The sequence below is a fragment of the Xenopus laevis genome, chromosome 1S (assembly GCF_017654675.1).
Source record: "Xenopus laevis strain J_2021 chromosome 1S, Xenopus_laevis_v10.1, whole genome shotgun sequence".
Classification (NCBI taxonomy): domain Eukaryota; kingdom Metazoa; phylum Chordata; class Amphibia; order Anura; family Pipidae; genus Xenopus; species Xenopus laevis.
In genome coordinates, this window is record NC_054372.1 from 3,392,375 (window position 1) to 3,418,874 (window position 26,500).

Consider the following 26,500-nt stretch of genomic DNA (forward strand, 5'->3'; position numbering starts at 1 on the left):
GATAAAACAGAGATTGAATTGTAACTTTTGTCTCCTTGGGGGGCACACATGTACCAAGCCAACTAGAATGAGCACAAACAAAGCGGCGACTATGTTTTTGTATAGGAAGGAAGGTACTACTATGTCCTGTCCCAGTAATTCAATAATGTAAGGTTATAGCAGGGGTAGGAATAGAAATAATCAGCTATGAACAGGAGGTTGTGACTGTGAGGTTTAAATGCCATAGCAGGGTATGAATAGAATAGTGCAGTACTAAAGGCATAGTAGGGGTGAATAACATGTAAAGGGGTATGAATGGCACAGTAGGTTATAATTGCTGATATGGGCAAAAAATGGGTATGAATGTGCATAGTCAATTATCAGTGACATGGTAGGTACACTAGAGTATGAGTAACATACTACAGTATGTGTACAGTATAGTACAATATGGTAGCACTGTGTGGTGTGAATGGTATAATAAGGTTAAAGGGTTGGTTCACCTTCAAGTTAACTTTTAGTATGTTATAGAATGGTCAATTCTTAGCACATTCTTAGTCTTTATTATTTATATTGAATAGTTTTTGAATGATTTGCCTTCTTCTTCTGACTCTTTCCAGCTTTCAAATGGGGGTCACTGACCTCGTCTGAAAATAAATGCTCTGTAAGGCTACACATGTATTGCTCTACATCATACTAAACATTAACTCAAGGATGAACAGCCCCTTTAAAGCATAACAAGGAATGAATTACATAATTGGTATAAATATTATAGCATGGCATAACTTTAATGGCATAGTACCACATAAATGACATAGTAAGGGTGTGAATTGTATACTAGGGTATGAATGATACAGTAGTTTATGAATAGCATAGCAGGGATTGAATGGCATAGTAGAGAATACATGGCATAGTAGGGAATGCATGGCATAGTAGAGAATGAATGGGATAGTAGAGAATACATGGGCATAGTTGAGAATGAATGGCATAATATGGTATGAATGGCATAGTAGGGTATGAATGGCATAGTAGGGTATGAATGGCATAGTAGAGAATGAATGGCCATAGTAGGGTATGAAGGGCATAGTAGAGAATGAATGGCATAGTAGGGTATGAATGACATAGTATGGAATGAATGGCATAGTATGGTATGAATGTCATAGTAGGGTATGAATGGCATAGTAGGGTATGAATGGCATAGTAGAGAATGAATGGCATAGTAGGGTATGAATGGCATAGTAGGGAATGCATGGCTTAGTAGGGTATGAATGACATAGTATGGAATGAATGGCATAGTATGGTATGGATGGCATAGCAGGGAATGCATGGCTTAGTAGGGTATGAATGCGATAGTAGAGAATGAATGGTATAGTAGGTATGAATGGCATAGTAGGGTATGAATGGCATTGTATGGTATGAATGACATAGTATGGTATGAATGGCATAGTAGGGAATGCATGGCATAGTAGGGTATGAATGGCATAGAGAATGAATGGCATAGTAGAGAATGAATGGCATAGTAGGGAATGAATGGCATAGTATGGTATGAATGGCATAGTAGGGAATGAATTGCATAGTAGGGTATGAATGGCATAGTATGGTATGAATGGCATAGTAGGGAATGCATGGCTTAGTAGGGTATGAATGACATAGTATGGAATGAATGGCATAGTATGGTATGGATGGCATAGTAGGGAATGCATGGCATAGTAGGGTATGAATGGCATAGTAGAGAATGAATGGCATAGTAGGGTATGAATGGCATAGTAGAGAATGAATGGCATAGTATGGTATGAATGACATAGTATGGTATGAATGGCATAGTAGGGAATGCATGGCATAGTAGGGTATAATTGGCATAGTAAAGAATGAATGGCATAGTAGAGAATGAATGGCATAGTAGAGAATGAATGGCATAGTAGGGTATGAATGGAATAGTAGAGAATGAATGGCATAGTATGGTATGAATGGCATAGTAGGGAATGAATGGCATAGTAGAGAATGAATGGCATAGTATGGTATGAATGGCATATTAGGGAATGAATGGCATAGTATGGTATGAATGACATAGTATGGTATGAATGGCATAGTAGGGAATGCATGGCTTAGTAGGGTATGAATGGCATAGTAGGGAATGAATGGCATAGTATGGTATGAATGACATAGTATGGTATGAATGGCATAGTAGGGAATGCATGGCATAGTAGGGTATGAATGGCATAGTAGAGAATGAATGGCATAGTAGAGAATGAATGGCATAGTAGGGTATGAATGGCATAGTAGGGTATGAATGGCATAGTAGAGAATGAATGGCATAGTAGAGAATGAATGGCATAGTAGAGAATGAATGGCATAGGGGGAGAGTGTGTGCCCCCCACAATCCTTTAAGGCACAGGGACTACCAAGGTGATCATGGGCCACATGCAGGGAGGTGGGTGCGCAGAAGTAGACTTTACTGGGGCCTACAAACATTATGCCCCTGTGACTATAAATTCAGCTGCAGGATATTAAAGCTGTCGGGGGGTGCGGGGGGCAGTGAGGAAATGCTTATTATTCTTCACATTGGGCTGAGGGCATATTTATAGGGGAGTTAACTGGATTTCATTGGCCCCCCTACATCATCATGCTTTGTATAAAGGGAAGGGAATGATGGGAAATGAGAAATCCACCCAGATCCCTGTAAACTAAATGTGATTATACAACTAAGTTACATGAATTACATACATAGAACATATGGAGTTACATACATCACAATCAATACCGGTACAGAAGGTGAGGAAGACCTTGTAAAATGTTTCATATCTATTGGAAACTCTGATCCATTAGAAGCAACAGTCCTGTCCTGCTTTATGGCTGAAGTGGGTATAACAGAGAACACTGACTTCACTCCTCACCTGCACATGATCTCATGGGTGAGCAGCACTCGGCACATCTCTGGGTTCTTGTCCTGTCCCTCATAGATGATTGGCTGGACAGAAACAATAAATGACGTCAGTCACAGTAATAAAGCCAGTCTAACAGACATATTATCTCCAGTTAAGTATCACAAATAGTCAGAGAACATGAAGTTGAATGGCGACTCTTAGATCCTCATGTAGAATGAACAGGAATGGGATCTGTGTACTGAGCTGGGGACAGGGGAGTCCAGCACTTCCTACTATACTTGTTATCCTATAGTAAGTACAGAGCTCCTTATTTCTTCCTACTCTGGCTACTATCACTACTCTATAAGTAACACTACCACAAGGTGCAGCCTTTTGCCATCTTGAAGCAGAAGGAGTCGCACCACTTAAATTGGAACCAAGGGCCAAAAAGGATAACCTCCAGATCACAGAGTTACACTGAGGCCAAGTTTACCCTTACAAATCGGTTTTTAGGAAAAGGCCACAGACCAGAACTTATAAATAAGGCCATTAAGGAAGTAGAAATACTCCCACGTGATAGTCTTTTGGTCAAAAAACCGAAAAACACAGCAAATGACAGAATAACCTTTGTATCCACATTTAACCAACTCAGGGGCAAGGTGGAAAATGTGCTAAAGAAATATTGGCCTCTAATACAGTTAGATCGGCAATTTATTTGCTATAAACGTGGCCACACATTAAAGGATTCGCTCAGTCCACCAGACACTAGACGCAAGCGTAATAAATTTAAAGGTAAAACCAAACACGGCACATATCCCTGCTTGGGATGCAACTGTTGTTCCTCAATAATGAAAGGCCCCAAGATAAACCACCCGACAAAGTATGAAATTAACCTTAAATGTCACGCTACATGTAACTCAACTTATGTTGTTTATCTGTTAAAATACCCATGTGGTATGGGCTACGTAGGCCAGACAAAAACAGAGGTCAAAAAAGAGTCCAGGAACAGAGAGGATACATAAGAAATTTTAAAGTACACACACCAACAGACACACAGGTTTCCAGACACTTAAATGAGTTTAAACACAATCCGATGCATTTGAGGTGGTGTGTACTGGAAGAAATTGAAATAGATAGAAGAGGTGGTGATACACATAAGAAATTATTACAAGCAGAAGGGAAATGGATTAAACGTCTTAATACACTACATTTCCAGACTTCGGCGATTTACTAACAGGCGCAGGTGTAACTTCGCTAGCGAAGGAGATCTCGCTACTTTGCACTCTTACGCCAGGCGCCTTTTACTCAACGTTACCTGTTCCGCCAGACTCGCCTCCTCCAGCTCAGACCAGGCAAAATGCAATGGAATGTATAGGGCTTCTTCAATTTTTAGTTGAAAATTTTTCTAAGTCCCAAAAAACGCTGATGTCTTTTACTTTTTCAGGGTGATAGGCTGCAAAAGTCCGTCAAATTTTTTTGGGTACCCGGGCTCACCCCTACATTTCCTAACATATGGCACATAAACTATACACTGGGCTCATGTGTAGGGCAATATAACAACTCTATTTTATTTATTAAGGTTTCCTGGGCTTGTTCAGTGTAATGTATTTGCTGCAACATATACATCCATTCAACTTTAACTTCCCGCCATATGCAAATTAGCCAATGCTAGTGCAACTTCGCTTCGCTCGGCGCAGTAACGCTAACGCAAATTCGCCAGAGTTTGGTGCCCTGGACGCAACATTGGATTTTAGAGAATTAGCGTTGTCATGGTCAAATCTACACCTGGCGAAGTGTTGCGATGTGAGCGAAGCCGGCGCTGACAAATTTCCGCAGGTTAGTGAATTTCCCCCTGTGACTTTGGAAAAGAGGGTAGGACTACACAACGTTTTCGGCGCGTTCTGATGCGCTGCGACAAACACCGGCGCCAAATCGCATGCAATGGAAATACGGTAAGAGATAGAAATGTCGGGTGAAGCGTTGATCCGGCGCAACACGACTGTCGGATGCAGAAACAGTGTGCAGCATCTGCATCTGACAGTCGTGGATCAACGCTGCAACTTCATTTGACAATGCATTCAATTACCTCATTTCCGTTGCATGCGATTTGACACCGGCTTTTTGTCGCAGCATTTCAGAAAACGTCCGTGTAGTCCTACCCAGAATTGGGTCTTTATGGATTGGGAAGACATGGACACACCTGAGGACATTAATTACCCACTTGGTGGGGGATGGAATGGGCGCGTGTTAAAAAGGTTTCACGTTTCTGACTAGGGTTACACTTGAGAAAGGGCACATAAGGCCTGAAACATGTTGAGTAGTCTCTGAATAAATAATGTTCACAGCAGAATTGCTTCTGAGTGGTCTCCTCAAACGACCACTTTATGAGTTGCACCACTTAGTGCCAGGGGCAAGTTCCAATGAGGTCGGGTGCAAGTGAAATTCACATGACATTTTGGACGTTGTTGGTGTGACATGGTGAGTGGCCTGTAGAGGTGCTGTCACAACATCAGCCATTGGCGAACTTTCGGGCGCAGTGAGTGACAACGTGCAGGACCCACATCTCTGTACTGAATGAAGAGGAGGAGAGTAATGGGGCAGTACATACCTGTTTGGACATGGAGTCAATGAGACGGACGTACAGGTCCTGCTCTGTCCTGAGCCCTGGGGCAAATAAAACAAAAAAATTAGAATAAGAAATTTCCGCCATGTGTAATACTGTAGAGATCCCTTGTGCTCCATGTCATCACTAGCAGAAACGCTCATACAATTAAAGGGCAAGCCTCACAATATCATTGGACTGTAACAGTTATGCCTGTCAAGATTTACCTGGGGAACCTCAGGCTGCAGAGTGTAAATGTAATCCTCACAGACTTTATAAATGTCCTACAGAATAATGTCTCAGTTCACTGATTTCAGCCCCAACCTGTTTGCAGCTGCCTTCTCTGTGTTCTCCAGAGTGGTCCTCTTGTGAACTGCTTGTGGGACTGTGCTCGGCACTCCTGTGACAAACTTAGGACACTGCTATTTCAGGAATAACTTTGTGTCCATTAGAACTGAGCCTTGTCACAGACAGCGACCATGCAATGCTCCACCCCATTCTCTGCCAGAGGCAATGGAGAACACAGAGAAGGCAAAGCTGAAGGGAAAATCACCATTAACTTTAGACAATGTGTTACTAAGTAAGCAGTGTATGCAGAAATGCTTCCCAATATATATCTCTGATTTATTTTCAACAGTGATTAAACCTGACTCACAACAATTTAACTGGTTTGTTGATTTTGGCTACAGAGGCCACTTGAAATTTACCAGCACAGAAAAATGTATAACTCTACAACAGATGGTCATCTCACTGCCTTACTAGCATCACTAGTATACAAGTATCTACTATCCTGCTGTCACCACAGTAATACCATCACATTATTGCCCTACTGTCTCCATATTGCTCTGCTGTCTCCACTTTGACCTGTTGTCTCCATCTTACCCTGCTATCTGCATCTTGCCCTACTTTCTTCATCTTGGTCTACTGTCTGCATCTTGTCCTGCTGTCTCTATCTTGCCCTACTGTCTCCATCTTGCCCTACTGCCTCCATCTTGCTCTACTGTCTCCATTTGCCCTGTAGTCTCCATCTTGGTCTACTGTCTGAATCTTGCCCTATTGTCTCCATCTTGCCCTGCTGTCTCCATCTTGCCTACTGTCTCTATCTTGCCCTACTGTCTCCATCTTGCCCTACTGCCTCCATCTTGCTCTACTGTCTCCATTTTGCCCTGTAGTCTCCATCTTGGTCTACTGTCTGCATCTTGCCCTACTGTCTCCATCTTGCCCTATTGTCTCCATCTTGCCCTGCTGTCTCCATCTTGCTTTACTGTCTGCATCTTAGCCTACTTTCTCCATCTTGGTCTACTGTCTGCATATTGCCCTAATGTTCCCATCTTGGCCTACTGTCTCGATCTTGACCTACTGTCTCGATCTTGGTCTACTGTCTCCATCTTACTCTACTGTCTCCATCTTACTCTACTGTCTCCATCTTGCCCTGTAGTCTCCATCGTACTCTGTTGTTTCTGTTTTGCCCTTTTGTCTCCATCTTTCCAACCTGTGTCCATCTTGCCCTGCTGTTTTTATCTTCCCCTGCTTTTCCCATCTTGGTCTACTGTCTCCATCTTGGTCTACTGTCTCCATCTTGCCCTGCTGTTTTCATTTGGCCCTGCTGTCTCCATCTTAGTCTACTGTCTCTATCTTGGTCTACTGTCTCTATCTTGGCCCCCTCTCACTATGTTTTTTTTGTACAATAATTTTTATTGGCTTCAGTGAAGTATAGGGAAGGGGTAAAGAAAGAAGAAAAGGGGAGGGTAGGGAAGGGGAAAGATAGTAGTCCATGGCGTTTGATTCCAAATCAATATCTTTTAACTTCACATATGTATATAGACTTTACATAATGACAGTGTAACAATAGAACTCTGATGAGACATTTGTATATCCTATCGTGAATAAATATTTTTCCCATGTTATCAAAGATAATTAGGAGACATACAGTATAGGGTAGCCTACCACATTGAGTAATATTCTGAAACCATAGGGATGTTTCTATTTATGTTTAGGAGCCCAGTAATTGCTTGTACTCAGTTAAATCCCTGCACAGAAACTATCTCACTCTCTCCATCTTGGTCTACTGTCTCCATCTTGTTCTACAGTCTCCATCTTGTCTCACTGTCTGCATCCTGGCCCACTCTCTCCATCTTGGCCTACTGTATCCATCTTAGTCTACTCTATCCATCTTAGCCTATTGTCTACAACTTGGCCAACTGTCCCTATCTTACCCTACTCTCTCCATCTTTACCTACTGTCTCCATCTATTTGTATTGTCTTCATTTTGTTCCACTGTCACTTCTTGTCTACCCCTACCTGCTTTGCCACAGCTACAATAGACATATTCTCAGAGAAACTGCATGTATTCTGAATTACTTTATACCTATATATGAATATTTTGTGTCCAGAAATAGATCAGGAAGCAGAAAGTGAAATTACTCAGTAAGACCACGTCATCTCCATGGGAAATGGCATCTGCAGTCTATTAGTGTTAGAAGTCTGTAACCAATTAACGCCAATATCCCCTGCCCGGGTTCTAAATTGGCAAGTATTGATGATCTGCAGAGCCTTATACAGTCCAGCATGTATATAATAATAATCAACCTTTGGCACCACTGCTCTGGACTACAGATTATGACGACAATGGGAGTTTGACATTCCTAATTTATAAGAAAATACTTGTACTGGAATAATTCCTCTCCCAAAAATGCACTGCCTGTTAAACACTTTACATTCATTGATGTGACATTATTTCTGGAAAACCTCTTGTGTATTTTTCAGCGATAAGAACAGATCACCAGGTGTAAAGTGAATTACATGCAGCCATTCACATGTCAATAAAGAGAAAAGCATTTCTACTACCCTGGAAATTACCTACAGCACCTACTTTAAAATGTTGGAAATCTTTTAGAAATGAGGCCCTCCATGTTTAGAAACTGATCTATCTGAGCAGAGGGTGACAAATTTAAGAAAATCTGGGGCCCATGGACAGATGAACTTGCCAGGACAAGAACATGGTATAACATGCCCGTGATCTGATATATATATATATGATATATAATGCACAATATTTACCACATGGCCTGCATTTCTCTCTTTGCACCTCTGCTTCTGGGAAGTATTACTCCTGTGCAGCAATAGATTAACAATGTCTGAGCACTTACTGATTACTGATGCCTGTGCAGCAATTGATTAACAATGTCTGACTGCTTGCTGCTGCCTGTGCAGCAATAGATTATAAGTGTCTGAGCACTTACTGATTACTGATGCCTGTGCAGCAATAGATTATCAGTGTAAGAGTTTACTGGTTACTAATGCCTGTGCAGCAAAATATTAGTAATGTCTGACTACTTACTGATGTCTGTGCAGCTATAGATTATCAGTGTCTGAGAGTTTACTAATTACTGATGCATGTGCAGCAATCGATTAGCAATGTCTGACTGATTACTGATGCCTGTGACGCAACAGATTATCAGTGTCTGAGAGTTTACTGATGCCTGTGCAGCCATAGATTATCAGGGTCTTGAGAGTTTACTGATTACTGATGTCGGTGCAGTTATAGATTAACATGGTCTGAAAGTTTGCTGATGCTTGTTTAGCAATAGATTATCAATGTCTGAGAGTTTACTGATTACTGATGCCTGTGAAGCTATAGATTATCACGGTGGTCTGAGCACTTTCTGATTACTGATCCTCATGCAGCAATAGATTACCCATAAAGCCTGTGAACCTCTTACCGTTGCTGTAGAGAAGCTGCAGCCTGTAATGGATTCCATTGTTGGTCTTTTCCCCACTGTGCTCCTGACAACACAAAAAAGTGCCAATCAGACATCTAGGAATCAGCCTTTATTTTTGAGCTAATTGTTGATTGGCTGTAATGGGTTTCTGCTAAACCCACTTGTGAATTCCTCCAGACTCTCCCAGTGTCACACAATGATATAAATGTGTTGGTGCAGAGCCGTTCCCCTTACTTTATCTTTTTCCACAAAGTCAATGAAGGACGTTCTCTCGATCTCCACCGGCTGTCCCTGTCGGTCATAAAGCGCCAGGACAAAGTGGAAGAAATTGGACTTGCGCAGGTTGGAAGGAGGCTGCTTCTCAAAATGAGCTCGGGCCAGGCCTATCCCACTGCAGGAGGAATGAGAGGAGACACGTTAAGCAGACAGACAGATGGACGGAAACACTTGGTGCTTTGTCTACCAACCCAGTACTGCTTGCAGGAAGATCACTGGTTTTCTTTAAAGGATAAGTAAACCTTAAAAATAAGTGAATGTAAAATTGATGAGGGTTGTATTCTAAGCACTTTTGCCATGTACATTCATTATTTATTTATTTTTAATTCCAAGATATTAAGGGATACATGTGCTGTTAATATGAATGAATTTTGTTACAACAGCGTCACCTGCTGGACATTTTCTGACCAGTCTGACCAGCAAGTAGTCAAGGAAGTTGTCAGGAGAAAGAAAGAGGCTGCTCTGATGTCTTTCTGTTTAGAAAATATGTGAGAAAGGTTTCTAATTTTATTCCTAAGCAGAAGAACATCAGCCTCTTTCTTTCTCCTGACAACTTCCTTGACTACTTGCTGGTCAGACTGGTCAGAAAATGACCAGCAGGTGGCGCTGCTGTAACAAAATTCATTGATGTTAACAGTACATGAATCCTTAAATATCTTGCAAATTAACATAAATAAATAATGAATGTACATGGCAAAGTGCTTAGAATAGCCCCCTCATCAATTTTACATTTGCTTATTTTTAAGGTTTACTTATCCTTTAACCAATTGCTTCAGCTGTCTGCCAGAGACTCACTGCATGAATGACGTGTTTGCAGCCAGTGTTCCCTCTAATTCCTTCTCGGTTATGTCCACAAAAATATTCTTTTGTGTGCAGATTTTAAACTTGTGTGCCGAGTGTCCTCGTGTCAGATTTGATACAAAATTTTGTTTTCACACAAACTTCATTGTGCGCATCACAATTAGTTGTAGGCGCTGGCCTTCCAAATTCCTATGTGAGCGAACACCTTAGAGGGAACATTGTTTGTAACCACAACAGATTATTACAGTTAAGTTGCAATATGACCAAAGTCCATCAAGTTCAACCCCTCCAAATGAACCCCAGTTCACATACTGTATATACACACTGACCCTCCATACACTCACATACACGATGGGGCAGATTTATCAAAGGTTGAAGTGAATTTTCGAATTAAAAAAATTCAACCATCGAATAGGGCAAATTCGACTTCGACTTGAATTGAAAAACCTTCGAAAATTCGACCACACGAAAATCGAAGTACTGTACCTATCTGAGGCTTTTGAGAAGTCAACGTTTTTTTTAAAAAAATCCTTCGAATCGTTCAAGCAAGGGACCTAGTACAGAGCCCTGCGGTACTCCACTAACAACACTGGTCCAATTAGAAAATGTTCCATTTACCACCACTCTTTGTAGTCTATCTTTTAGCCAGTTCTCTATCCAGGTACAAATACTATGTTCCAGGCCAACATTCCTTCATTTAACCAGTAACCTTTTGTGTGGCACTGTATCAAATGCTTTAGCAAAGTCTAAGTAGATCACATCCACTGCCATCCCAGAGTCAAGGTTCCTGCTCACCTTCTCATAAAAGGTAATTAAATCTGTTAGGCAATATCATTGTGATCTGCAGTGTTGTAAAATATCTTATCCCTTATTACCCCTTCTAAATAGCCCTTTCCTACCACTGACATCAGACTAACTGGCCTATAGTTTTCAGGCTGAGAATGGGATGCCTTTTTTAATAGCTGCATCACATTAGCAATTGGCCAGTCTCTCGCCACAATGCCAGACCTCAAAGAATTAAGAAAAAACAAGTAAAAAAGTTCTCACAATCACAAAGCTAAGCTTGTTTAGTGTCCTGTGATGAATACCATCCAGTCCTGAACATTTGTTAATCTTAACATGTTCTAGTCTCTTTTGAATTTCCTCATGTGTGAACCATGCATCATTAGTTGTATTACTAGAATTGGGACTATTAAGAAGGAAACCTTCATTAGCTGGTTCCTCATTTGTGTAGACAGTTGAAAAATAACAGTTCAGAATCTCTGCTTTTTCCCTGTTCTCATCACCCAACTGCCCCCCCCCAACATTATGGGTCACACCCCTTTTTTACTTTTCACATATAGCTTTTTTAAATCTTCTTTATTAGCCTCTTTGTACCTGATAAAGGTGCTGGCTGTCCCAGCTAACTTGAAAGCCTTAAAAACACTTCTTTTCTTACCAAACTCAACACCAACACTTCTGTTGAGCCACAAAAGTTTTGCTTTGTGATGACGTTCTTTGCTTACAAGGTTAATTTACCATACAGTACCTCCCAACATTTTGGAAATAGAAAAGGGACAAAAAGATTTGGCGTGCTGTGACAATTTTTTGACCAGGTCAATTTTTGTGGCAACACCCCCTAATTACCATTTTAATTTGGCAGGTTATGAAAGTTTGAACACATTTCTTTGGTTTTTATGTGTTATTACAGTTTTGCTAATGAAGTGGAATTGTCCTTTAAGCTGCAACTCACAGTTTCCCCAAGAAACCAGCTAATATAAAAAATTACAATTGTTTCTTTGCTTATCTTAAATTGTCACAAAAGTATCCAAGTGCACCTGCCATGTAGTCTGGGCTCTCTGCCAAAAAACAATTAAGTTAGAAACCTTGTAACTTTTTCTGGTGTCAATGCAGGAGATTATTTTAGTAACAATCCTGGACTGCAGGCTGAGCTGTCAAAATTGTGACTGTCCTGCAGAAAATGGCATAGTTGGTAGGTATGATATACTGACGTGTATTTATTAGGTGGGCCTAGGAAGCTCAGCAATAAAGGATTCAGTTCCTGACAAATATCCTCATCTTGTTTTTTAAATATATTAATAGTAAAAAGATGCAGGTTGAGAGTGTTGCTCCATTAAATAATGGTACCAGTATGGCTGTAACAGATACAGAAAAGGCAAATGTGCTAAATCAGTTCTTTTCTTCAGTGTATACAATAGAGGAGTCTGCGTTCCCAGGCTCACTTTATAACTGCACTAATGGCTCAGCTCAATCTAGTCAGTGGCTGACTCAGGTTATGATCCATAAAGCTTTAATACAAATTAATGTAAACAAGGCTCCAGGGCCTGATGGCATACACCCCCGGGTTCTCAGAGAGCTTAGTTCAGTTTTAGACCAGCCCCTATTTCTGATTTTCTCAGATTCACTTTCATCTGGTATGGTGCCTATGGATTGGAGATTTGATTGCTTTTTATGATAAGGTAAGTAAGATGCTGGACAGTGGGGGGGGGAGTAGATGTGATCTATTTGAATTTTGCCAAAGCATTTGATACTGTGCCCCACAAACGACTGCTTTCTAAACTAAGGTCTGTTGGGCTTAATGAAGTCGTTTGCACATGGATAGGAAACTGGCTACAGGATCGGGTACAGAGGGTGGTTGTTAATGGGACATTACTTGGAGTAAGGTTCTTAGTGGGGTCCCTCAGGTATTGGGTCCACTTTTATTTAACTTGTTCATTAATGATTTGTAGGTTGAGAGTGTTGCTCCATTAAATAATGGTACCAGTCTGGTTGTAACAGATACAGAAAAGGCAAATGTGCTAAATCAGTTCTTTTCTTCAGTGTATACAATAGAGGAGTCTGAGTTCCCAGGCTCACTTAATAACTGCACTAATGGCTCAGCTCAATCTAGTCAGTGGCTGACTCAGGATATGATTCAAAAAGCTTTAATACAAATTAATGTAAACAAGGCTCCAGGGCTTGATGGCATACACCCCCGGGTTCTAAGAGAGCTTAGTTCAGTTTTAGACCAGCCCTTATTTCTGATTTTCTCAGATTCACTGTCATCTGGTATGGTGCCTATGGATTGGAGAAAAGCTGATGTTATTCCAATATTTAAAAAGGGATTACGATCTCAGCCTGGCAATTATAGGCCAGTAAGTCTGACATCTGTGGTGGGCAAATTATTTGTAGGCTTGTTAAGGGATCACATTCAAAATTTTGTCCTAATGAATGTCATTATGAGCAGCAATCAGCATGGCTTTATGAAGGATAGGTCATGTCAGACGAATTTGATTGCATTTTATGATGAGGTAAGTAAGATGCTGGACAGTGGGGGGGCAGTAGATCTATTTGGATTTTGCCAAAGCGTTTGATACTGTGCCCCACAAACGACTGCTTTCTAAACTAAGGTCTGTTGGACTTAATGAAGTCATTTGCACATGGATAGGAAACTGGCTACAGGATCGGGTACAGAGGGTGGTTGTTAATGGGACATTCTCTACTTGGAGTAAGGTTCTTAGTGGGGTCCCCCAGGGCTCAGTATTGGGGCCACTTTTATTTAACTTGTTCATTAATGACTTAGGGGAGGGTGTTGTAAGTAATGTATCAGTGTTTGCAGATGACACAAAACTATCAGCCCAATTAATTCCATCCAGGATGTGGCACTTGCAACAGGATCTTGACTAACTGGCAATCTGGGCAGCTAAGTGGCAAATGAGATTCAATGTTGATAAATGTAAAGTCCTGCACCTGGGATGTAACAATATCCACTTATACCCTTAATGGGACTGCACTAGGCAAATTCATAATGGAGACGGAGCTTGGAGTCCTTGTAGATAATTAACTTGTCTGTAGCAAGTAATGCCAGTCAGCAGCATCAAGGGCAAATAAGGTCTTGACTTGTATTAAATGGGGCAGAGAGTCACGGGAGGAGGGGGTCCCACTGTATAGAGCACTGGTAAGGCCCCATCTAGAATATGCCGTACAGTTTTGGTCTCCATCACTCAAACAGGACATTATTGTATTAGAGAGGGTACAGAGAAGGGCAACTAAGCTGGTAAAGGGAAAATCTTAGCTATGAGGAAAGACTGGCCAAATTGGGGATGTTCACGCTGGAGAAGAGGCGCTTAAGGGGAGATATGATAACTATGTATAAATATATAAGGGGATCATATAATAATCTCTCTAATGATTTATTTACCAGTAGGTCTTTCCAGCTGACACAAGGTCACCCATTCCGATTAGAAGAAAAGACGTTCCAGCTAAATATTGGGAAGGGGTTTGTTACAGTGAGAGCTGTGAAGATGTGGAATTGTCTCCCTGAATCAGTGGTACAGGCTGATACATTAGATAGGTACAAGGAAGGGTCGGATGCTTTATTCACCAGTAGCTCCTCCCAGCAGACAGGAGGGAGCCAATGAGATTAGAGGAGGGAAAGGGGTGTTACAGGGAGAGCTGGGAAGTGAATCAGTGGTACAGGCTGATACATTAGATAGGTACAAGGAAGGGTCAGATGCTTTATTCACCAGTAGCTTCTCCCAGCAGACAGGAGGGAGCCAATGACATTAGAGGAGGGAAAGGGGTGTTACAGGGAGAGCTGGGAAGTGAATCAGGGGTACAGGCTGATACATTAGATAGGTACAAGGAAGGGTCGGATGCTTTATTCACCAGTAGCTCCTCCCAGCAGACAGGAGGGAGCCAATGAGATTAGAGGAGGGAAAGGGGTGTTACAGGGAGAGCTGGGAAGTGAATCAGTGGTACAGGCTGATACATTAGATAGGTATAAGGAAGGGTCAGATGCTTTATTCACCAGTAGCTTCTCCCAGCAGACAGGAGGGAGCCAATGACATTAGAGGAGGGAAAGGGGTGTTACAGGGAGAGCTGGGAAGTGAATCAGGGGTACAGGCTGATACATTAGATAGGTACAAGGAAGGGTCGGATGCTTTATTCACCAGTAGCTCCTCCCAGCAGACAGGAGGGAGCCAATGACATTAGAGGAGGGAAAGGGGTGTTACAGGGAGAGCTGGGAAGTGAATCAGTGGTACAGGCTGATACATTAGATAGGTATAAGGAAGGGTCGGATGCTTTATTCACCAGTAGCTCCTCCCAGCAGACAGGAGGGAGCCAATGAGATTAGAGGAAGGAAAGGGGTGTTACAGGGAGAGCTTGGAAGTGAATCAGGGGTACAGGCTGATACATTAGATAGGTATAAGAAGAGGTTGGATGGTGTTTAGCAAGTGAGGGAATACAGGGATATGGGAGATAGCTCATAGTACAAGTTGATCCAGGGAGTGGTCCCATTGCATTTTGGAGTCAGGAAGGAATTTTTTCCCCCTCTGAGGCAAATTGGAGAGGCTTCAGATGGTTTTTTGCCTTCCTCTGGATCAACTGGCAGTTAGGCAGATTTAAAAAAAAAAAAACACAAAAAACTAAAAGGTTGAACTTGATGGACGTGTGTCGTTTTTCAACCTTACTTACTATGTTACTATGTTATTATATTACTATGTTTCAACTGTCACAGAACTTAGATGTGTAAATAAGTGTTGTCTGGTGTGCGGCAGGATTGTGTGTGTGAAAATGACAAAACACAAGTCAGGGAAGAGAATAAAACAGTGACACCAAGTGAGCACCGGCGACACAACTACATAGAGAACTTCTTTTGGTGCAAACAGACCTTTATGTTTGAAGCTGAGCTCATTACCCCCGTGTTCCGGTGAGCTGGGAATGATGGTACGTTCTGCTCTGTCCAATGTTAATATACAGTAACATTATCTTTATTATAATGTTTCCATTATGGCACTTATAGGCAGAGTGCTTGCTACAGCAAACAGCAGCGGAGTGAATTCATGAATATTTGCTTAAATTTGATTTATTGCTGGGAAATCCGCCGGGAGGATCTGGAAGTGGCTGCGGATGAAGCAAGTGGCGTCAGTGGCTCACTGTCATTTGCACAAGTACTGGCCCAATAGTGATCTGGGGGGAGCAGGGTGGGGGCAGATTTCTGTATTATACATAGTGATCATATCCAGTCTTTCGTTATATCAGAGATTTGTCACGTCTTATTAGCTTAGTTGCTCTTCTCTGTACTTTTCAGTAGATCACAATATTGAACAGCCTTCTGCCAAAGACTTATGAGGGCTGCTGGGAGTTGCAGTTTGATAACAGTGGGGGCCAAAGAGACTGAACATCCCTGTAATCCAGCCTCAGGCAGAGAGACCCTATCCAGTACATTAAATATTACATTTATTGAAACTGCGCATCAGTTATGATCCCGCCAGGTCCTCTTCTCTCTGCTGTCCCCAACAATAGTAGGATCTACTTTCCCTATTGTAGCAGAACCCTCCCAGCTGCTTTAGTCATTACTCTGGAACAGAGGGGCAAATAAATGATTAACCCCTAGTCTTCTTCAGAAACTAAAGCAAGTTAGAAAGCCCCGGGTCTTGAGCATTTTGGATAACGTCCCATATACCTAGTAAACTTCAGTTATATTGCCCTGCCCTGGGAAGCCTTCAGGCCAAACAGCAATGGATCCATATCAAGCAATAGACCTTGGCACCGTACAGGTATTTCCCTTCCGACTATAAATATTTCCCCACAGAGCAGATATTCGCCCACACGCCAGGCGCACAGCACGTATTTATCCACACACAGAATACGCAGGAACAACTTCCATGTTACGTAGCCACTCTCTGTGATGCATCTGTAAGTTGGGCACCAACCACACAGCACGTCATTACTGCTATGGAGGAAGAGACGTCAAGACTTTTGCACCCTGCTACCATCTGACCAGCAGCCAATGCTTGAAGGTTAGGAACCCACCTGGTGGGTGGAGGAGAACCCACCTATAGAACTCAGAAGAGGGGACTGAGCAGAATAGAAAGATGGCCATCTGGCACGAAACCCGTTAGGTCCTTTTTCTATGTCAAAATAATTTATTTTACTTGTATATTTACTTGCTTTGGGACACTTTTTTATTCATATTTGGAGTGTGGAACAGTCGTCACACAAATATTACAAACAAAGCTGCTGAAGGAAGGGCAGGTATTGACCCAAGGCTTTGGCCCAGTAAGAAATGTGTCTGGTCTGTTACTTTTGCCAACACGGCAGGGGGATTGGTGCTCCCATCTCAGACCATCCATCATAATTCCATCTCATGTCTTATGGTTGTGACCGGCTGCCATTAATTATTCAAGCAAATCGCTGTGTTTTCTAGTAAATGAGGCTGTTACAGTAAGCGGCATCCTGAGCTCATGTGCCTCCCAGAGAAGCAGGCGGCCAGAAGACGGCATAATGCAATTAGACAGCTCATCCAGACCCAGCGCTCTTAAAGGCTGCTAAATGGCCAACGAGAGAGATCATATGAGCTTCTGAGAGCTGCCCAGCCATTTGGCCTCAATAGAAGTAACATTTCTGTCTCCTAATTCCAAGCAATTCTGCACATGGCACAAAGCCAGAAGCCAATCATGATGCCCAGACTCGGGTTAGACAACATAAGAGCAACCCCTGTCCCGTGTTGATGCAGAATAATTCCCAGCTTCCCATGAGAGATATATTAGCCTTTATATGTTTCGTATCCTGCCCTACTATCTCCATTGTCTACTCTCACCAACTCCCCTACTGTTTCTGTCCTACTGTCAATTTCATCACTGTCACCCTATTACCCTATGGTCATTTTTAGAAAGTAAGCAGTGACTTAACTAGTTTGCTCTGCTCCCACAAGAAAATCCACAGCAATCCCTACCCACCTCCCCACCCACAAACTACCCAACCCATCCAGTTCATTCTCTTGCCTCCCTTGTGTCCTTCCTCCCTGGAGTCCCTGCTCAAAGGTAGGTGAGCGACTGTGATTCATCAGATCTATAGAGGAATGGGCCCCATGCTCCAGGCCCCATCCGCACACTGCGGCAGGCTCTGCTTCCTCTATAGTTACACCAACGATAGTAAGCTCTTCTGGGCAGATCCCTCTTTTTCTCTTCTATTGGTTATTGTGTTTTGTATGTAAGTTGAATGTTCAATGTATACACCCATTTATGTTTGTTGGTACTTTATAAATACAGTTTATTAATAATAATAATAATAATAATAATAATAAATCTTGACCTGCGGCCTCTATCTACTAGACCTTCTATATACCATGTCCATCCTATTACAGAGGACATACATAGCTACATAACAGCCTGAACCCTGTCCATTGAGTAGCAGGTCCCATTTTCTTTATTTTTATTCTCCTTTCAGTGAATGTCACAAAGTAGAAGAAGTAGAAGAAGTAGAAGAACTCCCTTTGGGCTGCACAATCACTAAGATACAGGTAATGTGACAACTTTGCAGATCTCTATTTTTAAGGTGGCCCTACACTATAAGATCTGCTCGTTTGGCTTATCTTTCTCCCAATATTCCCATCAGGGACAATATCAAGCTAATTAAATCTTTTGCGCCTAGGGCCAAATGAGCAGATCACAATGATGGCAGTGGGCGCCAAGGGGACAAGGACCTCATCAACTAACTGATGCGTCCCTCTATCTTGGAGAATATCAATCCTGCCCAATCGATAGCTGACTGGTTTTTGGTCTAAAGAACACCAATCAGCAGTTTTATATCTGCCCTTGTGTAGCCACCTTTACTCTCTTTGTCTCTCACACTCTCTCTGTCTCCTCACTGTCTCCCTCTCTCTCTCTCTCTGTACTTCTCATTGTGTTTTATGCTCTTAATCCCTTAATCCCCGGAAGCTGCGTGACACAACTGCTCCCGATATGTTACAATCAGCACAACTGCCCTGACTCTTCATTGTGAATTGGACACAATTTCACTGAATATTTTCTAAGTCTGGTTGACGTTATTTCCAGCATTTTGCAATTGACACGTGCACCCCATTTCAGCACTACTGTGCCCTGTGACGAGTAGCCTTTGACACAAGTATGTTTAAAAAAATGAGATTATTTACACAATTGACTGTAGGGATATGTCTGTGAGGACCCGATTGTGTGGACTTAAATTGATAACCGTATTGTATGAATACAAAGTCTAAATACAAAGTGCAGAATCCTCACTTATAGTTACTGTAAGTTTACTATGAGTAGACTTGGCCGCAGTAGAGTTTGCTCCAGGTCTAGTAACCCAGAGCAACCAGATCTGCTTTGTAACAGGTAAATACTAGTAATATGGGGCAAATTTGACCCAATAAGACAGATGATCACCACTTACTATCCACTCAAAATACTGTACCTAGTGTAAAAGGGGTACATTAGAGAGAAATGGTGCCTATAGTAACAGTGGATAATAGTCTCTGGGAAGGGAGTGTGACTGTGGGATAGCAGGTATAGTAGGGAGAGATGGTGCCTATAGTAACAGTGGATAATAGTCTCTGGGAAGGGAGTGTGACTGTGGGATAGAAGGTATAGTAGGGAGAGATGGTGTCTATAGTAACAGTGGATAATAGTCTCTGGGAAGGGAGTGTGACTGTGGGATAGCAGGTATAGTAGGGAGAGATGGTGTCTATAGTAACAGTGGATAATAGTCTCTGGGAAGGGAGTGTGACTGTGGGATAGCAGGTATAGTAGGGAGAGATGGTGTCTATAGTAACAGTGGATAATAGTCTCTGGGAAGGGAGTGTGACTGTGGGATAGCAGGTATAGTAGGGAGAGATGGTGCCTATAGTAACAGTGGATAATAGTCTCTGGGAAGGGAGTGTGACTGTGGGATAGCAGGTATAGTAGGGAGAGATGGTGTCTATAGTAACAGTGGATAATAGTCTCTGGGAAGGGAGTGTGACTGTGGGATAGCAGGTATAGTAGGGAGAGATGGTGTCTATAGTAACAGTGGATAATAGTCTCTGGGAAGGGAGTGTGACTGTGGGATAGCAGGTATAGTAGGGAGAGATGGTGTCTATAGTAACAGTGGATAATAGTCTCTGGGAAGGGAGTGTGACTGTGGGATAGCAGGTATAGTAGGGAGAGATGGTGCCTATAGTAACAGTGGATAATAGTCTCTGGGAAGGGAGTGTGACTGTGGGATAGTAGGTATAGTAGGGAGAGATGGTGCCTATAGTAACAGTGGATAATAGTCTCTGGGAAGGGAGTGTGACTGTGGGATAGCAGGTATAGTGGGGAGAGATGGTGTCTATAGTAACAGTGGATAATAGTCTCTGGGAAGGGAGTGTGACTGTGGGATAGCAGGTATAGTAGGGAGAGATGGTGCCTATAGTAACAGTGGATAATAGTCTCTGGGAAGGGAGTGTGACTGTGGGATAGCAGGTATAGTAGGGAGAGATGGTGCCTATAGTAACAGCGGATAATAGTCTCTGGGAAGGGAGTGTGACTGTGGGATAGCAGGTATAGTAGGGAGAAATGGTGCCTATAGTAACAGTGGATAATAGTCTCTGGGAAGGGAGTGTGACTGTGGGATAGCAGGTATAGTAGGGAGAGATGGTGTCTATAGTAACAGTGGATAATAGTCTCTGGGAAGGGAGTGTGACTGTGGGATAGCAGGTATAGTAGGGAGAGATGGTGCCTATAGTAACAGTGGGATAATAGTCTCTGGGAAGGGAGTGTGACTGTGGGATAGCAGGTATAGTAGGGAGAGATGGTGCCTATAGTAACAGCGGATAATAGTCTCTGGGAAGGGAGTGTGACTGTGGGATAGCAGGTATAGTAGGGAGAGATGGTGCCTATAGTAACAGTGGATAATAGTCTCTGGGAAGGGAGTGTGACTGTGGGATAGCAGGTATAGTAGGGAGAGATGGTGCCTATAGTAACAGTGGATAATAGTCTCTGGGAAGGGAGTGTGACTGTGGGATAGCAGGTATAGTAGGGAGAGATGGTGTCTATAGTAACAGTGGAAAATAGTCTCTGGGAAGGGAGTGTGACTGTGGGATAGCAGGTATAGTAGGGAGAGATGTGTCTATAGTAACAGTGGATAATAGTCTCTGGGAAGGGAGTGTGACTGTGGGATAGCAGGTATAGTAGGGAGAGATGTGTCTATAGTAACAGTGGATAATAGTCTCTGGGAAGGGAGTGTGACTGTGGGATAGCAGGTATAGTAGGGAGAGATGTGTCTATAGTAACAGTGGATAATAGTCTCTGGGAAGGGAGTGTGACTGTGGGATAGCAGGTATAGTAGGGAGAGATGGTGCCTATAGTAACAGCGGATAATAGTCTCTGGGAAGGGAGTGTGACTGTGGGATAGCAGGTATAGTAGGGAGAGATGTGTCTATAGTAACAGTGGGATAATAGTCTCTGGGAAGGGAGTGTGACTGTGGGATAGCAGGTATAGTAGGGAGAGATGGTGCCTATAGTAACAGTGGGATAATAGTCTCTGGGAAGGGAGTGTGACTGTGGGATAGCAGGTATAGTAGGGAGAGATGGTGCCTATAGTAACAGTGGATAATAGTCTCTGGGAAGGGAGTGTGACTGTGGGATAGCAGGTATAGTAGGGAGAGATGGTGCCTATAGTAACAGTGGATAATAGTCTCTGGGAAGGGAGTGTGACTGTGGGATAGCAGGTATAGTAGGGAGAGATGGTGTCTATAGTAACAGTGGGATAATAGTCTCTGGGAAGGGAGTGTGACTGTGGGATAGCAGGTATAGTAGGGAGAGATGTGTCTATAGTAACAGTGGATAATAGTCTCTGGGAAGGGAGTGTGACTGTGGGATAGCAGGTATAGTAGGGAGAGATGGTGCCTATAGTAACAGTGGATAATACTTCCCAGAATCCTCTCTTGTAATGTGCAACCACTACCCAGAATCCTCTACTGCTAGAGGCATTTTTATTGCACAAATGATTTGCGTGTGAGATTGCGTGTGTATATGCGCATGTATCAGACAATAAAACTGATCCAGTAGAACTGACAATTTACATTTATCAGGGAACCAGTAGAGAATTAGAGTAAAATCAAGTAAATGTTTTAAAGTAACTTATTCTTCTAGTCCTGAAAGTATTTAAGTGCAGCAGTAAGTTTACACTATGGGGGGGGGGGCATTCAAGTAAAGCAGGATAAAATAGTGGGACACAAAAAAAAATAAGTAAAATGTGGGAAAATATCAGAATATGTTAAAGTCATGTTTCACTGTATAGTCACTGCTCACAGCTGGAGTGAATAAAATAATCATGTTGATTTAATACCAAAATGAGACTTTTGCAGTTGTAGATCACTGGCCAATCACAGCCCCCTGTCTGCACAGCGGAGTATTACACCAAAACTTTTTGGGAAAAACAAGTTGTTTTCATAACTCCCCGGAAATCTATCATTCCATGGGAATAATCCCTGTAATTGTTCCTGCTGATGGTTTCCTTCCTGTGTATTAGTGTCCTATATATATATATTTATATACACATACTGTATACACACACACACACACATATATATATATACAAATATATAACGATACCTATACATACACACACATACTGTATATACACGCACACATATATATATATTATAGTTACGGGACCCCCGGCACACACCTGTTTAAAGAAGCTTATTCAATGTGCCTTAATTAATCAATCATTGCTGTATCATGAATCACAAAATTGTTTCTAAAATTCTAATGTCTCAATTGTACCCTAACCTTTAATTTGTAAACTCTAATTTGTAGGGCCCCCTTGTTTGTTATCCATCATTTATTCCCTGTTTGTTATAACTAAGGTAAAGCACTGCGTATCTTGTCGTGCTATAGAAATAAATAATGATGATGATGATATATACAAATATACCCATACACACACACATACTGTATATACATAAACACACACACATATATATATATATATATATATATATATATATATATATATATATATAGTGAATAAAGTAGCCCCTCTTGTAAAATATAAGGATATTATAAGTTACCGAGGAGTTTCATGACCATATAAAAGTACGAGGCCGAAGGCCGAGTGTTTTTATACAGGTCATGGAACTCCGAGGTAACTTCTAATATCCTCATATTTTACAACTGGGGAACTTTATTTATTATAATACACAAGTTTCAGTCAGTCATGTGACTGAAATAACTGATGACATCAGAACTCACTGTTTATAAGGATATGATTTACAAGATATTCATGGCTTTTGTGTATTTTTTTTATATATATATATATATATATATATATATATATATATATATATATATATATATATATATATATATATATATATATATATATATATATTTTATATACACACATTACCTAGCCATACACATTCAAAAACATACACTTTTATTTATATATACAGGTATGAGGTCTATTATCCAGAAAGCTCCAAATTACGGGAAAGCTGCCTCCCATAGACTCAATTTTTTAAATAATCCAAATGTTTAAAAATTATTTCCTTTTTCTGTGTAATAATAAAACAGTCATTTGTACTTGATCCCAACTAAGATATAATTAATCCTTATTGGAGGCAAAACCAGCCTATTGGCTTTATTTCATGTTTATATGATTTTCTAGTAGACTTAAGGTATGTAGAGCTAAATTACGGTATGATCTGTTATCCGGAAAGCCGCAGATGCAGAGCATTATAGATAACTGTTTATCTGCATATACAGACAGACTGAAGGTTGGAAAAACTAAATATTTCAATTTTCTATGACTTTTTTTTTTTTTTTAACAGAAATCCCCACAGTTCTGCCTAAAATTAAAAGAAGGAAACTTTTTATACAGTATATATATATTGTAATATATTTACTGTATAAAAATATTACGCCATTTTTACATATCGTACAACAAAAAGTAAAAACATACGGAATAAATACATATATTTTACAAAAAAACAAAACTCTGGAGTTTGTTTCCAGCAGAGCAGCGAGGAGTTTGTTGGGGTTCAGTAGTGTCACCTCTTGGTGCCGTATCATTACCTGTCTCATTATTCCCTGTATGTGTCTCACCCTAGAGCTTCCCTCTCCCCCACTTACCCCTAAACTATCAGAACTTACCCCTATACTATCCCCCACTTACCCCTATACTATCCCCCACTTACCCCTATACTATCCCCCACTTACCCCTATACTATCCCCCCTTACCCCTATACTATCCCCCCTTACCCCTATACTATCCCCCCTTACCCCTATACTATCCCCCACTCACTGACCTGCACCCCCAGCTCTTGTACTGACTCCCCGGCTGTTCTACCCGGCAACCTGTACACTGACCCCTCTGAATGAAAGACTCATAGGAATCTTCTTATACATTCAGGACGGTGATACAGAAAGGGGTTTTCCCTGGGTCCCTAATATAAGATGGGGGCACCCTTCACCAGAAAATGTCATTGGTGACGCCGTGTGACCTTTGCCTGACATTATTATTATTATTCATATTATTCAGGGATGTGTGGCCTTTAACTCCCAGCTGTCAGTCCCAGCTGATTATGGCAGTTGTCATTTGGCAACCGTCTCTGGTTTGCTTACCCCCCCCCCCCGGAATTAAGGCCCAAGAGCCTTAGATGAATGGAGTCTTAGAGCCCAACTTTAACCGGTTCCAATGTAGGGGACACCAGGGACACAGGATTCCTCAATTCAACAACCAAACTGTCCCACTGTCTGTCCGGGACTCACAGCATGAGCGAGGCGCCTACAGCAAGGGTTAATCATTCACTAAAAAGACGATATCTGTAAAGTAATTACAAACACTGTAGAGTCACTAATGTGGATTTCTTGTCTGCCTTTACTTCATTGTAGAGTGTAAGCTCAAGGGAACAACCCCCGCTGATCTCAAATTCTCTCTCTCTCATTCGCTGTCCCATCCTACCCAGAATGCCGGTGGTTTTCACATAATCCATAATAATAAATAATACACGAGAAACAGATGATGATTTAATATTCCGAGGGGGGGGGGCATTTATTAACACTGCGCCTTCTGCACCCAGTACCATTGGTCGTCTTTAAATAAGGTAATTTTCCCTAAATAGAGGAGATGTTTTTGCAGTGGGGAACACACATCACTTTACATCTCTGCCTCATCATTTATACAGTCCAACCCCTATTTAACCCCCCCTTTACATTTTCCTTTAAATTTAACATAATTTTTACCGTTAAATCCAGATTTTCTGTACCCCCTTTTTTTTACCTTTTACCGGATTTTACATATTTTTCCCCCCAGTCCCTGGAAAAAGTAAAATTGGGGTTTGTATATTTAACCCTTCCTCCAACAAAACTTTCTTCATTTTTGACATCACTGATTCCTTGAGTATTTGTGTAACACGGGGTCTCCCTATAAAACTGTGGGTGCGCAGGGGGCTCATTGCTTGTGGGGTCGCAGCTGCAGAGATGTGTAAATTCTAAATTCCCCCCTATTTTCTGCAGTGGATCCATCTGCGCGTAATTTGCGCTGCGCCAGTGTTTCCTATTAAATTCGCCTCCGAAACACAAGACATGCGAGTACCAAACGCCCGGCTTCAAATAAAAACAATATTTATTATCTAAAATTTCTATTAAATTTCAATTTAATAATTTCTTAAAACATTTGGTATAATTTTCTCCAAGAAATAAAATACAGCACAAGAGCTTACACTCCAAATAATTAATTGAAAAAGCATCTGAACACAATATTTCGTTTTTTCCATTTGGCTTTTCAATAATTCCAGTTATTTCAGCAGCCGCAGCAGAAGAATGTGTTTCTGATCATTAAAATGCTGAATTGTCAGTATAAAGCCTTATAATGGGTTATATTTAAGGAGACCCCCAACAGATGCACGGAGCTATTTAGCACTGGCGCTAATGAATTCCCAGCTAACGGCGCTGTATGATAAACTCCAATTATTTCATACTGTGCCTCTGCCGGAATTCCCAGAGCAAAACAGCTAGAATTCTATGGGAAATTTAGGAGTATTCCTTAAGAATCAGTGGGTCTGTTTAGAATTAGGGCAACAACCCCTCCCCCCCAACGTTAAATTGTTGTGGATTAGTGGTGATAATTATCAGGCTGTTCAAGGAGTCTGGGGGGTCTGTAACGTGAGTCAAGACAGTCACAGCAAGACAAGGGTGCAGGGAGTTGTAGTTGTGAGACAACCAGAAAAATCAGTGAGCAGAGACCACAGAGAAATCACTTGCACCACTGGACTTCCAGCTTAGAAGACATGACCCGACACCCTAACCTCGAGTATCTAAAAAAGCCAAGATTTCTAGATTTGCTACAGATATAAATTATTAAAGGGGATGCAAACCTTAAAATAAAATGATGTCTACTCAGAGAACATATCATTCTAAGCAACTTCCCAATAAACATTCATCAGAAAATGTTGTTGGTTTTTAAGTTATTTGTAAATGTAATTGCTGTTAAAAGCATTATGT

The 26,500-nt window shown here is 41.5% G+C and overlaps 1 protein-coding gene across 2 annotated transcripts in view; it reads right to left on the reverse strand.

Moving 5' to 3' along the window:
* Positions 1 to 26,500, reverse strand: part of coe3l.S (COE3-like S homeolog) — a 67,587-nt gene that overhangs the window by 38,271 nt on the left and 2,816 nt on the right. For both annotated transcript variants that reach the window (XM_041579342.1, XM_041579341.1), the window contains exons 2-5: positions 9,399 to 9,555; positions 9,165 to 9,228; positions 5,449 to 5,504; positions 2,871 to 2,944 (exon numbers count right to left, since the gene is read on the reverse strand). In XM_041579342.1, coding sequence (XP_041435276.1) covers positions 2,871 to 2,944; positions 5,449 to 5,504; positions 9,165 to 9,228; positions 9,399 to 9,555 — 351 coding nt within the window. The remainder of the gene's footprint in view (positions 1 to 2,870; positions 2,945 to 5,448; positions 5,505 to 9,164; positions 9,229 to 9,398; positions 9,556 to 26,500) is intronic.